Raw genomic sequence first — 15912 nt, forward strand, 5'->3', positions numbered from 1 at the left:
TTGCATATGGTGACCTTGTGGAATAAAGAAAACCATCTGCAGCTAGAACATGGTATCCCCATACTACATAAAGGGAGGGGACGTGAGGAGCAGAGGGGAAAATAGTCCAGGGAGGTACTGGTAACACTAGCCACTTCTCAAGACAGAGGCACAAGGAAGTACACAGTTTGATAGAGAGGAAAGAAGCACAAAGTATCAGTCTTTACTTACCTGGAGAAAAGATCAAGTAAACTGCAGTGGACAGGCTAGTTTGATTCTATGCAACACAAACATGAGTGCTATTGAAGAGTTATCTAGTGGCAAGCTCGAGGTTAGAATGAAGACACTTGAGTGATTCAGAGGATGAATACTGGAGGAAGAGTGAGGATTCTGGCTCCCCCTGTTAGGAGCTGTGTACTCTCAGCCAAATTACTTAACCTCTCTGTTACCTTGGATTCTTCATCTATAAGATAGGAATAATTAGCATCTGAAAGGGATGTTGTGAGGACTGACTAGATTAATAGATGAAAGTGCTATGAACAGCACCTGGCACACAGCAAGTGCTACACAAAAATGTTTTCCTAATTAAGGAAGCAAGATTCTTGCTATTTATACAGTATCAATCAAAATGTATCCGTCACTTTCTGGCTTAATAGCCTTGGTTTCCTTATCTGTAAAATGAGAACATTTACGGCTGTCACAGAAATAATACAGGTGTATGTTTGTCACAATGACTGGGCAAGTGTAAGCACTGGATTACTCTATTATTATGAGCTATGCAAGCTGTGTGATTACAGTACTATTTTACATTGCATTGCATATTATATTATTAACTCAAAGTACACATGTCATGTATGTAAATTGTGAGTGTATGTGGGGGCATGTTCCATATCCTCAGAGATCCAGAAACTGAAATACGCTGGCAAGGAGATTGCTAGACTGGCCAAACCTTGATCCAAAATTGTGTAAAGGGTGAAGATCTATACAAAGTAATATCTAACCCCAAAGACTTCTCAGCAACATTTTACGCATATTAAGACTTGTTAATGCTTATATGATGAGAGGGTATTCAGTAGTGAATGGTAGGTCAAAAGATATTTTGACTTTTATTCCATTGGTTCCTTGAATAAAGATCGAAACTCTCTGGAAACCAAACCCCCTGTACGATCAACAGAATCATCCACGTACCTTTTCAATCAACTCGTAGCTCTCTTCGAGTTTGAGCAGCCTGTTCTGCACGGATGTAGATGCTCGCTGATAGACTGCTCGCCACTCCTGAAAGTCGCTCTCTGAAATCTCAGCCACAGCAAAACATAAAGTTCTTAACCCTGAAAAAGGTAGCATACATCACCCCAACACACCAAAGAAAATTTTATTCAGAAGTCTGAGGTTTCTGTTTTTACTTCACAAAGTCTCATATTGAAAAAAGTGATTCCATACAAACAATATGCTGAAGTCCAATTAAATTATGACAAAAACTTAGTATAAATAGTAGATTAATGTTCCCCTGGTCTTTGAAATTGGTACCCTGCTTCCAATTCCCAACCCTTTTAATCCATCTTCCATGCCTAGTGTGGCATTTCTAAAATCCTAATCTTATCAAGCAATTCTTTTGCTTCGAATCTTCCAATTTTTCCCCAGGACAAAATTTAAGCCCCAAAGTACGGCTTATACATGTTTCATCAGGTGCCTTCACTCTCATTCCCTGCAATTCACTTCCCACACACAGGGGTCTTTGCACATGCTGGTAACTTTTTCTCCATTCTGCTTTTCCCAATGACTGCCCACTGTCTGCCTTGCAAGTAGTTTAAGACTCAGATCTGAAAATCATCTCTTTGATGCACCCTCCTCTCACCCAGATGCCAAAGGCAGAAACAGTCCTATGGCGTGAGTGACAATGTTTTAGAGTTTTTCTTGTGTGTCTCCTCTATTAAAGCACTTGGAAAGCAGGGACCCAGAGTGCTTCAGAGTAACTCAGTACCAAGCATCGTGGCTGACTTTTTATAGTGGCCTCACAGATGTTTACGAAGGAAGAGAGACCCCGGTGGGGTCTACTGGGAAAGCCACCTTCCTCTTACTAGGATATATGACTGCATTTATTACTATTCTTTGTCATCACAAATCTGTAGCTTAAAAGTCTAAGTGTAGTTGAGGGATAGTGGCAAAAAAGAACTGCCAGCAGATATACTCCAGGAAAACAATCAAAGCTGATATTTACAGTGACCCGCCCCTGTGCCTGGTGCCTGCCAATTTCATAACTCACATCTCTCTCAGCCAGAAAAAAGTAGATGGATTGGAAGAAAGGAGAAGCCAAAGCACTTGTCAGCTACGCAAGGAAGCAGTTATTTAGGTTCGCAAGAAGACACCGCCCTCACTCCAGGTCCTTTAATTCTTAGAATGACTAGGACCAGATGCCAGGCTTAGTGATCTTAAGACAAAATGTGTCGAAGGGAACATGTCAGAAGTAAGAAGCAAGGAACATACAAAGTTCCCAGAGAACTCTACCTTCCAAGAAAGGGTGGTCTATTGCCAGATCACTGAGAGTGGAACTCAAATCTTTGGGGCCATCTTAGGACATGTTTTTCTCTCTTGAAAACTTGGCTGGAAAACTTACTGGAGGGTAGTCATGGGGAGAAGTGTAATCCGGTCCAGGGCCAGAAAGAATAGGGTGGAGGTGTGGGCCAAACCATTAAAATCTAAGAGTGGAGTATCTTTAACATCACACCCAGAGAGGAGAAAGATGCCCTCAGTTCTCCTCCAAAACAAAAAGAATCTGTGTTGTGTGCTGGGTAGGTTGTATCTGCCAAGGTCTGAGGCTGGGCCTTAAGGAATCTGAATTCTATGAATATATATGTTTCCATGCTTTTACATTTTGAAGAACTGTACAGAGGTTTTTCAAAAGCCATCTTATTTTTTGTTTGTTTTGGCTTTTGTTTTTGTCTAGTGTTTTAAAAAATATTCCTATCTTTTGTCTGCCTGAGTTAACAGGAAAAAAGTATTTGATCAGGTCAGTTTGGTGCCACTGGCAACAGTTCCAGCTGAAACACATAGGAGTGAAAACTGAGACTGGAGATTTAGATTCAGCTATAACTACCATTGTCAAGTATGAGATAAGACTCTACAAATTCTTGTAGTAACTGACTCTCATGTTTAACAACCCTTGCTGCCTTTCATCTAACCTAGATCCTCTCTCTAGACTAGGTACTGCTTTGCCTTGCACGTAATATATTTCAGGAGGACAGAGAGACAGGGCGAAGCTCGATTATCTTATTTTGCATTCTCAGGTTTCACACAGAGCCTGGCTTGTGGTAGGGGCTCTCTCTATTGAGTTGCAATACACTGAATAACAATTTTAATAGCTACATAAGTTTTTAATAGAAAGTCTTGAGTTGAAATATACGATTTCCTTTTATTTTAATCACGCTTTATTGCCGAATTACACTTACCTTCTGTAGCAAACTGCTCTAAATGTTTCAGGGTAATTTCTTTGTATTTTGATGTCTCTGCCAGTCGATCATAAATTACAGTGTCCTGGAAAACAGACAGAGGGTAAAATGACTTAATTAAGCATTCTGAGTTTAATAAAGTTGATGTTGGTAACAACAGTAGTAGGAAATCAGTGTAACAACCACCAATCTCTTTTAGCATTCTTTTTAAAGAACAAGATATTTTTGTCTAATAATACTATTTCCCTAGTGACATTAAGTAATAAGTCTCTAGTCTTGCATCTTCATCTTTCCTCTTTCTGAATAAAATTGTAGTTATTCCCATGTTCATATCTCATATTCTACTTCACTTACCTTCCACATGCTGCAAGATCTACCCCAAGCCAGAAGGTTTTCCAGAACACCTTCATAGGTGTTCATAGGTGCTGCAAGGAAGAACGGTCTACAACTCAAGTAAGTTTGGGAAACACTGGACTGAGCAAAGCAACAGAGCTTGTCTTGCTGCAACAATCCTTGGGGGCTTTAAAATGCCAGTGTGCACAGTGGATCTTGAAGGGGCTACATGATATGTGCCCCAAACTCGTTGAACCACAGAACTTTTTAGGGTTTAGAGCATGTTTATGGGACCAGTGCTCACAGAAGAACAAACTTTAAGAAATATAGGACTAAATCCACTGAAAGGGCCAGTGGGTATTGTGGGGAGAACCTTGGACAAATCTCGAAATGCCTTAAATAGCCATATATTTCTGATTGTGTCACTTTAGCTTTAAGACTCAGTTTACTTAATCTGTAAAATTTGGTTACCGGATTATGTTTAAAGTTCTTTTCAGCTTTAACTTCACGTACCACTTATGCTTCTCTAGTTTTTGCTCTTTTATAAATTGCCTATTATTCCTTTAGTTATTATCCAGCTTTGGTTTAGTGCTTTAAGAATTTTCGTATTCAACCTTCATGGTTTTATTAGACCAGGAAACAATAAATCATTTATCTGCGATTACTCTCTCAGTGGTATTACCCATTTTGGGGTCTCCAGTCTCAGGGCTGATATTTGGAAGCAGACTAATGGAGTATGATTTAGAACCCTTGAGAGAAACAGAACTTAGTGACCTCAGAACAGATGGAGTATTCCAAGCTGCAATTATGAATTTCTTTTCATTTTTTCAGTGATGGAATAGGAAGGGGGGCAAAGCAAAAGGAAATGATAGCTTCCCCTCATGGCTCCTTTCTGAGAATGAGAAGAATAATTTGTAAATTCTTCTTTTAAGAAGAGTTAAATTTTAAAATAATATTTTCAATGATATTAATACAGTCCACTCGAAAACTAAGAAAATATTTGAAAACATTAAAATCATGAAAACAAAAGTGATAAGTAATATAGTTAAAAGGATTAAATTATGTAGTGTATCCAACCGTTCTAGTGGAAGAAGTTGACGTTTAGAATGGGAAAAATTAATTTTCTACCTTCTTTATAGTGTTGAGAAAAAGCAGAAGAAAGATGTGGCCTTCTGCATTAAATGTATAGTATGTTTTTAAAACAACAATCGCAATCAGCTGGCCATGCCTATACATGAAAAATGAATAAACACTGTGATGGTTAATACTGAGTGTCAACTTGATTGGATTGAAGGATGTGGTGTGTCTGTGAGGGTGTTACCAAAGGAGACTAACATCTGAGTCAGTGCGCTCCGGAAGGTAGACCTACCCTTAATCTGGGTGGGCACCATCTAGTCACCTGCCAGCCAATATAAAGCAGGCAGAAAAACATGAAATGGCAAGACCGGCCTAGCCTCCTAGCCTACATCTCTCTCCTGTGCTTCCTGCCCTGGAACATCGGACTCCAAGTTCTTCAGTTTTGGAACTTGGACTGGCTCTCCTTGCTCCTCAGCCTGCAGGTCCCACGGCCTATTGTGGGACCTTGTGATTGTGTGAGTTAATACTTAATAAATTCCCCTTTATATATATGTATTTATTCTATTAGTTCTGTCCCTCTAGAGAACCTTAATACAGATTTTGGTACCAAGAGTGGTTCTAGAGGAACAGAATATTAAGATGGAGTTCTTTCATTCTTTTTGGAGTTTCTGGCTGCTTAATATGATTAGACCCCAAAATGCTAAGGACTCTACTTCTAGTAGTATGCAGAACACTGATAGTCCTTGGCGTAAACTGTTTGGAGAATTATGTAAAATAAATGCATTTGACATTCCTGATTCTTCGTTCATGAGAGGCAATGAGTTTAGTGACTCTATACATAATACCTTTGGCCATGTGTGGAGAACCAAGGAACATAATGAAGCTGGTTGGTTGCTCCTAAGTTCAGTGGACAAAGTAATGAAAGAAAATGATGAACTCAGGGATTCTATCTCCTGGCTTCAGAAGCAGATACTGAGTCTCAAATCTGCTAAGATTGCCCTGAGTGAGAGTCTTATCTCCTGCAGGGAAAGAGCTGAAGTTGTGGAAAAATAGACACAAGCTGTTATCATGCGAGTGGCTGACCTGCAAGGAAAGATGCATGAACAGCCTCTACAGGTGTCTACTGTTAAAGTGAGGGCATTGATTGGAAAAGAATGGGATCCTGCAGGGACATGTGAGAGGACCCTGATGAAGCTGGGGACACTGAATTTGTAAACTCTGATGAACCTTTTTTTGCCAGAAGTAACAGCTTCCCCATTCTCAGGAGTGGCAACATCCCCTCTCTGAACCCTCTCAGCCATCAGCCTTTCCACCTTTGTCTGAGGAGATAAACCCTGTGCTGCCTGCGGTAACAATGATGTCCTCCCCTGAGGCAGTTGCCAGGCAAGATGATGTTGATTCTCTTCAGGAGCCACCCCCAACACCCCTGTTTGCTTCTAGACTATAACTAGACTAAAGTCCCAGTGGGCCCCTGGAGGTGAGGATGAGAGTATGACTCATGAGTAGATATGCTACACTAAAAAAGAATTGCCTGAGTTTTCAAACTTATATAAGCAGAAAACTTCTAGGTCAAACGGATAAAAGACTAATTTGAATTACAAAAACAGAGAATCACAGCCCCTCAATCAATTTCCAAACTTGAGCCAGTTTACAGACCCAGAACCCCCTGAATGAAGGGGAGGCTGGGTCCCCTTGAAAAAAGACCCCACTGCCTTACTGACAATTTATGCTGTTAATCGTTCTCCCATCCTTCCCCAAAGAGACCTCCGGCCTTTTACCAGGGTAACTGTGCACTGGGGAAAGGGAAATGATCAGACATTTTGGGGACTACTGGACACTGGCTCTGAGCTGATGATGATTCCAGGGGACCCAAAATGTCACCGTGGTCCTCCAGTTAAAAGTAGGGGCTTATGGAGGTCAGGTAATTAATGGAGTTTTAGCTCAGCTCCGACTTAGAGTGAGTCCAGTGGGTCTCCAGGCTCATCCTGTGGTCATTTCCCTGGTGCCAGAATTCATAATTGGCACAGACATACTTGGCAGCTAGCAGAATCCCCATACTGGCTCCCTGACTGGTAGAGTGAGTGCTATTATGGTGGGAAAGGCCAAACGGAAGCCATTAGAGCTGCCTCTACCTAGAAAAATAGTAAATCAAAAATGGTATCACATCCCTGGAGGGACTGCAGAGATTAGTGCCACCATCAAGGACTTGAAAGACGAAAGGGTGGTGATTCCCACCACCCCCATTCAACTCTCCCATTTGGCCTGTGCAGAAGACAGATGGATCTTTGGGGAATGATCTGTGGATTACCATTAGCTTAACCAAGGGGTGACTCCAATTGCAGCTGCTGTACCAGATGTGGTTTCATTGCTCGAGCAAATTAACACATCTCCTTGTACCTGGTATGCAGCCACTGACTTGGCAAATTCCTTTTTCTTCACTCCTGCCCATAAGGCCCACCAAGCAATTTGCCTTCAATTTACCTTTGCTGTTCTAACTCAGGAGTATATCAACCCTCTGGTTTTGTGTCATGATCTTATTCAGAAAGCCCTTGATTGCTTTTCATTTCCACAAGATATCACATTGGTCCATCACACTGATGACATACTGATTGCATCCAGTGAGCAGGATGTAGCAAACACACTGGACTTACTGGTGAGACATTTGCATGCCAGAGGATGGGAAATAAACCTGACTAAAATTAAGGGACCCTCTACCTCAGTAAAATTTCTAGGGGTCCAGTGGTGTGGGGATTGTTGAGATATTCCTTCTAAGGTGAAGGATAAGTTGTTGCATTTGGCCCCTCCTACAGTGAAAGGCACAATGCCTACTCGGCTTATTTGGATTTTAGAGGCATCCCATTCCTTATTTGGGTGTGTTACTCTGGCCCATTTATCAAGTGACCCAGAAGGCTGCCAGTTTTGAGTGGGGTCCAGAACAGGAGACAGGTCCTGTATGAGCTGCTCTGCCACTTGGCCCATATGACCCAGCAGATCCAATGGTGTTTGAGGTGTCAGTAGCAGATGGGGATGCTGTTTGGAGCCTTTGGCAGGCCCCCATAGGTGAATCACGGCGGAGGCATCTTGGATTTTGGAGTAAGGCCCTGCCATAATCTGCAGGTAACTACTCTCCTTTTGAAGGACAGCTCTTGGCTTGTTACTGGGCTTTGGTTGGAAACTGAACATTTGACCATGGGTCATCAAGTCACGGTGCAATCTGAACTGCCTATCATGAACTGGGTGCTTTCTGACCCATCTGGCCATGAAGTGGGCCGTGCACAGCAGCATTGCATCATCAAATTGAAGTGGTATATACGTGATGGGGCTTGATCAGGTCCTGAAGGCACAAGTAAATTACGTGACGAAGTGGCTCAAGTGCCCATGGTCTCCACTCCCCCCACTCTGTCTTCTCTCCCCCAGCCTGCACCAATGGTCTCATGGGGAGTTTCCCCTATGATCAGTTGACAGAGAAAGAGAAGACTAGGGCCTGGTTCACAGACGGTTCTGTACAACAGGCAGGCACTACCCAAAATTGGACAGCTGCAGCATGACAGTCCCTTTCTAGAACATCCCTGAATGACAGCGGTGAAGGGAAATCTTCCCAGTGGGCAGCACTTCAAGCAGTGCACCTGGTTGTGCACTTTGCATGGAAGGAAAAATGACCAGATGTGCGATTCATGGGCTGTAGCCAATGATTTGGCTGGATGGTCAGGGACGTGGAAGAAGCATGACTGGAAAATTGGTTACAAAGAAATCTGGGGAAGAAGTACGCAGATGGACCTCTCTGAGTGGTCAAAAGCTGTGAAGATATTTGTATCCCATGTGAGTGCTCACCAGTGGGTGACCTCAGCAGAGGAAGATTTTAAGAATCAAGTGGATAGGACGAATTGTTCTGTGGACACCACTCAGCCTCTTTCCCCAGCCACCCCGTCATCACCCAATGGGCCCATGAACAAAGTGGCCATGGTGGCAGGGGTGGAGGTTATGCATGGGCTCAGCAACATGGACTTCTACTCACCAAGGCTGACCTGGCTACGGCCACTGCTGAGTCCAATTTGCCAGCTGCAGAGACCAACACTGAGCCCTTGATATGGCACCATTTTTTGGGGTGATCAGCCAGCCACCTGGTGGCAGATTGTTGCATCACGGAAAGGGCAGACGTTTGTCCTCACTGGAATAGACATTTACTCTTGACATGGGTTTGCCTATCTTGCACACAGTGCTTCTGCCAAGACTACCATCTGTGGACTCACAGTCTTCCACACAGTACTGCCTCTGACCAAGGCACTCACTTCACAGCTAAAGAAGTGTGGCAGTGGGCTCATGCATCCACTGTCACAGTATTCCACACAGCACTGCCTCTGACCAAGGCACTCACTTTACAGCTAAAGAAGTGTGGCAGTGGGCTCATGCTCATGGAACTCACTGGTCTTACCATGTTTCTATCATCCTGAAGTAGCTGGATTGATAGAACGGTGGAATGGCCTTTTGAGTCACAATGACAATGCCAACTAGGTGACAACATTTTGCAGGGCGGGAGCAAAGTTCTCCAGAAGGCCGTGTATGCTCTGAATCAGCATCCAATATATGGTACTGTTTCTCCCATAGCCAGGAGTCAGGGATCCACGAATCAAGGTGTGGAAGTAGAAGTGGCACCACTCACCATCACCCCTAGTGATCCACTAGCAACATATTTGCTTCCTGTTCCTGCAACATTATGTTCTGCTGGCCTAGAGGTCTTAGTTCCAGAGGGAGGAACACTGTCATCAGGAGACACAACAATGATTCAATTAAACTGGAAGTTAAGATTACCACCTGGACACTTTGGGCTCCTCCTATCTTTAAGTCAACAGTCTGAGGAGGGAGTTACAGTGTTGGCTGGGGTGACTGACCCAGACTACCAAGATGAAATCAGTCTACTGCTCCATAATAGAGGTAGCAAAGAGTATGCATGGAATACAGGAGATCCATTAGGGTGTCTCTTAGTATTACTGCACCCTGTGATTAATGGGATCAATGGGAAACTACAACAGCCCAATGCAGGCAGGACTACAAATGGTCCAGATCCTTCAGGAGTGAAGGTTTATGTCACTCCACCAGGAAAAAACCCATAACTTGCTGAGGTGCTTGCTGAAGGCAAAGGGAATACAGAGTGGGTAGCAGAAGAAGGCAGTCATCAATACCAGTTATGACTACATGACCAGCTGCAGAAACAAGGACTGTAACTGTCATGAGTATTTCCTCACCAATTCCCCAGCTAACATCATATCGAATGGGGAAAAGCTGAAAGCTTTCCTCCAAGAACTGGAACAAGATAAGGAAGCCCTCTTTCATCACAGCTATTCAAAACAGTACTGGAAGTCGAGGCCAGAGCAATCAGCAAGAGAAAGAAATAAAAGGAATAAAAATTGGAAAAGAGGAAGTCAAATTGTTCCTCTTTGCTGATGACATGATCTTGTATCTGCAAAAACCTGAAGACTCTACCAAAAAACAGATTTCAATAAACGAATTCAGTAAAGTTGCAGGATACAAAATCAATGTACAAAAATCAGTAGCACTTCTCTATACCAATAATATCTAGATGAGAAAGAAAAAAGCCAATCCCACTGACAACAGTCATAAAAAACCAGGGCCAGGTGCAGTGGCTCAGGCCTGTAATCCTAGCACTCTGGGAGGCTGAGGTGGGCATTCAAGACCTGCCTGAGCAACAAGGTGAAACCCCACCTCTACAAAAAATACAAAAAAGTCAGTCAGGTATGGTCGTTCATGCTTGTAGTCCCAGTTACTCGGGAGTATGAGGTGGGAGGATCATGTGAACACAGGAAGTCAAGGCTGCAGTGAGCCACGATCATATCACTGCACTCCAGTCTGGGCAGCAGAGTGAGACCTTGTCTCAAAAAAATACACACACACACACACACACACACACACAAATACACAGGAATAAATTTAACCAAGGAGGTGAAAGATCTCTACAAGAAAAACAAAACACTGGTATAAGAAATTGAAGGCTGGGTGTGATGGCTCACACTTGTAATCCCAGCACATTGGGAGGCCGAGGTGGGCTAATCACCTGAGGTCAGAAGTTCAAGACCAGCCTGGCCAACATAGTGAGACCCTGTCTCTACAAAAAATACAAAAAATTAGCTGGGCATGATGGTGGGTGACTGTAATCCCAGCTACTCAGGAGGCTGAGGCAGAAGAATCACTTGAACCCAGAAGGTGGAGGTTGTCGTGAGCCGAGATCGTGCCACTGCACTCCAGACTGGGCGACAAACTCCATCTCAAAAAAAAAAAAGAAAAGAAATTGAAGGTGACACACAAAAAAATGGAAAACATCCCATGCCCTACTGGACTGGAATAATATCACTAAAATGACCATATTGCCCAAAGCAATCTATAGATTCAATGCAATCCCTATCAAAATACCAATGCTGAAAATGGCGAATAGGAGGCAGGACTAACTTGCAACTCCCACTCAGATGGATGAAGCAGTGTGGAGACTCATATTGTGAACTGTCAGGCCTCTGAGCCCAAGCTAAGCCATCATATCCCCTGTGACCTGCACATATATATCCAGATGGCCTGAAGCAACTGAAGATTCACAAAAGAAGTGAAAATAGCCTTAACTGACAACATTCTACCATTGTGATTTGTTTCTGCCCCACCCTAACTGAGACGATATATTCTGCCCCACCCTTAAGAAGGTACTTCATAATATTCTCCCCCGCCCTTAAGAATGCACTTTGTATGCCTATCCCAAAACTATAAGAACTAATGATAATCCCACCACCCTCTGCTGACTCCTTTTTCGGACTCAGCCCGCCTGCACCCAGGTGAAATAAATAGCCTTGTTGCTCACACAAAGCCTGTTTGGTGGACTCTCTTCACACGGATGCCTGTGACATTTGGTGCCGAAGACCCAGGACAGGAGAACTCCTTTGGGAGACTGGTCCCCTGTCCTTGCCCTCACTCCATGAGGAGATCCTCCTATGACCTCGGGTCCTCAGACCAACCAGCCCAAGGAACATCTCACCAATTTCTAATCAGGTAAGTGGTCTTTTCACTCTTCTCCAGTCTCTCTCGCTACCCTTCAACCTCCCTGTCCTTCCAATTCCAGTTCTTTTTCTTCTCTAGCAGAGACAAAGGAGACACACTTTATCCATGGACCCAAAACTCCGGGGCCGGTCACGGACTCGGGAAGACAGCCTTCCCTTGGTGTTTAATCACTGTGGGGACACCTGCCTGATTATTCACCCACATTACATTGGTGTCTGATCACTGCAGGGATGCCTGCCTTGGTCATTCACCCACATTCCCTTGGTGGCAAGTCAATTGCAGGGATGCCTGCTTTGGCTGCTCCCCACCTGCCTTCTCTGTGTCTTTACCTTTCTCTTTAAGTTTACCTCCTTCCCTATGGGCAACCTTCCACCCTCCATTCCCCCTTCTTGTTCCTTAGGCTGTATTCTCAAGAACTTAAAACCTTATCAACTCACACCTGACCTAAAACTTAACTGCCTAATTTTCTTCTGCAATACTGCTTGGCCCCAATACAAACTTGACAGTAGTTCCAAGAGGCCAGAGAATGGCACTTTTGATTTGTCTATCCTACAAGATCTACATAATTTTTGTCAAAAAATGGGCAACTGGTCTGAGGTACCTGACGTCCAGGTATTCTGCTACACATTGGTCCCTCCCTAGTCTCTGCTCCCAATGCGACTCACCCCAAATCTTTCTTCTTTCTCTCCTGTCTGTTCCTTCAGTCTCCACCCCAAGCTCTGAGTTCTTTGAATCCTTCTTTTCTACGGACTCATCTGACCTCTCCCTTTCTCCCTAGGCTGCTCCTTGCCAGGCTGAGCCAGGTCCCAATTCTTCCTCAGCCTCTGCTCCCCCACCTTATAATCTTTCTATCACCTCCCCTCCTCACACCCGGTCTGGCTTACAGTTTCATTCTGCGACTAGCCCTCCCCAACCTGCCCAACAATTTCCTCTTAAAGAGGTGACAGGAGCTAAAGGCATAGTCAAGGTTAATGCTCCTTTTTTCTTTATGTGACCTCTCCCAAATCAGTTAGCATTTAGGCTCTTTTTAATTAAATATAAAAACCCAGCCCAGTTCATGGCACATTTGGCAACAACCCTTAGATGCTTTACCGCCCTGGACCCAGAGGGGCCAGAAGGCCACCTTAATATGCATTTTATCACACAGTCAGCATCTGACATTAGAAAAAAGCTTCAAAAATTGGAATCCAGTCCTTAAACCCCACAACAGGAATTAATCAACCTCGCCTTCAAGGTGTACAATAGAGAGGAGGTAGCCAGACAGCAATGCACTTCTGAGTTACAGCTACTTGCCTCTGCTGTAAGACAACCCACAACTATGTCTCCAGCATACAAAAACTTCAGAACATCCAAGCCGGGGCTCCTTCAAAACATCCTCGTGCACCTTGCTGCAAATGCCAAAAGCCTGGCCACTGGGTCTCAGAATGCCCACAGCCTGGGATTCCTCCTAAGCTGTGCCCTGTCTGTGCGGGCCCCCACTGGAGGCTGGACTGTCTGACTCACATTGCTGCCACTCCTAAAGCCCCTGGAGCCCAAACCCAATGTTCCTTGGCTGACTCCTTCCCAGATCTCCTTGGCTTAGCAGTTGAAGACTGATGCTGTCTGATCGCTTTGGAAGCCTCCTGGACCATCATGGACGCCAAGCTTTGGGTAACTCTTACAGTGGAGGGTAAGTCCATCCCCTGTTTAACTGATACGAGGGCTACCCACTCCACATTACCTTCAAGGGCCTGTTTCTCTTGCCCCCATAACTGTTGTGGGTATTGACAACCAAGCTTCAAAACCCCTTAAAACTCCCCCACTCTGGTGCCAACTAGGACAACTTTCTTTTATGCACTCTTTTTTTAGTTATCCCCACCTGCCCAGTTCCCTTATTAGGCTGAGACATTTTAACCAAATTATCTGCTTTCCTGATTATTCCTGGACTACAGCCACATCTCATTGCCACCCTTCTTCCCAACCCAAAGCCTCCCTCGCGTCTTCCTCTCGTATGCCCCCACCTTAACCCACAAGTATGGGACACCTTCACTTCCTCCCTGGCAACCAATCACACATCCATTACTATCCCATTAAAACCTAATCACCCTTATTCTGCTCAATGCCAGTATCCCATTCCACAACAGCTTTAAGGGGATTAAAGCCTGTTATCACTTGCCTGCTACAGCATAGGCTTCTAAAACCTATAAACTCTCCTTACAATTCTCCCATTTTACCTGTTCAAAAACCGGACAAGTCTTACAGGTTAGTTCAGGATCTGTGCCTTATCAACCAAATTGTTTTGCCTATCCACCCTGTGGTGTCCAACCCATACACTCTATTGTCCTCAATACCTTCCTCCACCACACACTATTCCATTCTTGATCTTAAAGATGCTTTTTTCACTGTTCCTCTACACCCCTCATCCCAGCCTCTGTTTGCTTTTACCTGGGGACTGACCCTGACACCCATCAGTTCCAGCAGCTTACCTGAACTGTACTGCCGCAAGGCTTCAGAGACAGCCCTCATTACTTCAGCCAAGCTCTTTCTCAAGATTTACTTTATTTCCTCCCCTCCGCTTCTCACCGTATTCAATATATTGATGACCTTCTACTTTGTAGCTCCTCCTTCGAATCTTCTCAACAAGACACCCTCCTGCTCCTTCAACATTTATTTTCCAAGGGATATTGGGTATCCCCTTCCAAAGCTCAAATTTCTTCTCCATCCATTACCTACTTCAGCATAATTTTTCATAAAAACACATGTGCTCTCCCTGCCAATCAAGTCTGACTGAACTCTCAAACTCCAACCCCTTCTACAAAACAACAATTCCTTTCCTTCCTAGGCATGGTTGGATACCTGGTTTTGCCATCCTAACAAAAGCATTATATAAACTCACAAAAGGAAACCTAGGACCCCACAGATCGTAAATCCTCTCCCCACTCCACTTTCCGTTCCTTGAAGACAGCTTTAGAGACTGCTCCCGCACTAGCTCTCCCTGACTCATCCCAATACTTTTCATTACACACAGCTGAAGTGCAGGGCTGTGCAGCTGGAATTCTTACACAAGGACCAGGACTGTGCTCTGTAGCCTTTCTGTCCAAACAACTTGACCTTACTGTTTTAGGCTGGCCATCATGTCTCCATGCGGCGGCCACCACTGCCCTAATACTTTTAGAGGCCCTCAAAATCACAAACTATGCTCAACTCACTCTCTACAGTTCTCATAACTTCCAAAGTCTATTTTCTTCCTCACACCTGACACGTATACCTTCTGCTCCCCTGTTCCTTTAGTTGTACTCACTCTTTGTTGAGTCTCCCACAGTTATCATTGTTCCTGGCCCAGACTTCAATCTGGCCCCCCACATTATTCCGGATACCATGCCTGACCCCCATGACTGTTATCTCTCTGATCCACCTGGCATTCACGCCATTTCCCCATATTCCCTTCTTTCATGTTCCTCACCCTGATCACACTTGGTTTATTGATGGCAGCTCCACCAGGCCTAATTTCTACTCATCAGCAAAGGCAGGCTATGCTACAGTATCTTCCACACCTATCACTGAGGCTACTGGTCTGCCCCCCTCTACTATCTCTCAGCAAGCCAAACTCATTGCCTTAACTCTGGCCCTCACTCTTGTAAAGGGAATACACATCAATATTTATACTGTGTCTAAATATGCCTTCCATATCCTGCACCACCATGCTGTTACATGGGCAGAAAGAAATTTCCTCACTATGTAAGGGTCCTCCATCATTAATGACTCTTTAATAAAAACTCTTCTTGAAGCTGCTTTACTTCCAAAGGAAGCTGGAGTCATTCACTGCAAGGGCCATCAAAAGGCATCAGATCCCATCGCTGAGGGCGCTTATGCTGACAAGGTAGCTAAAGAAGCAGCTAGCGTCCCAACTTCTGTCCCTCGTGGCCAGTTTTTCTCCTTCTCATTGGTCACTCCTATTTACTCTCCCACTGAAGTTTCCACCTATCAATCCCTCTCCACTCAAGGCATATGGTTCTTAGACCAAAAAAAAAAAAAAAAAAAA

At 44.1% G+C, this 15912-nt stretch overlaps 1 protein-coding gene across 1 annotated transcript in view; it reads right to left on the minus strand.

The window, feature by feature from the left end:
* ATP8A1 (ATPase, aminophospholipid transporter (APLT), class I, type 8A, member 1) overlaps nucleotides 1–15912 on the minus strand; it is a 292825-nt gene that overhangs the window by 132467 nt on the left and 144446 nt on the right. The window contains exons 21-22 of the mRNA XM_011968920.1: nucleotides 3426–3510; nucleotides 1168–1307 (exon numbers count right to left, since the gene is read on the minus strand). Coding sequence (XP_011824310.1) covers nucleotides 1168–1307; nucleotides 3426–3510 — 225 coding nt within the window. The remainder of the gene's footprint in view (nucleotides 1–1167; nucleotides 1308–3425; nucleotides 3511–15912) is intronic.

This window comes from Mandrillus leucophaeus, unplaced genomic scaffold (assembly GCF_000951045.1).
Source record: "Mandrillus leucophaeus isolate KB7577 unplaced genomic scaffold, Mleu.le_1.0 Scaffold865, whole genome shotgun sequence".
NCBI classification, from domain to species: Eukaryota; Metazoa; Chordata; class Mammalia; order Primates; family Cercopithecidae; genus Mandrillus; species Mandrillus leucophaeus.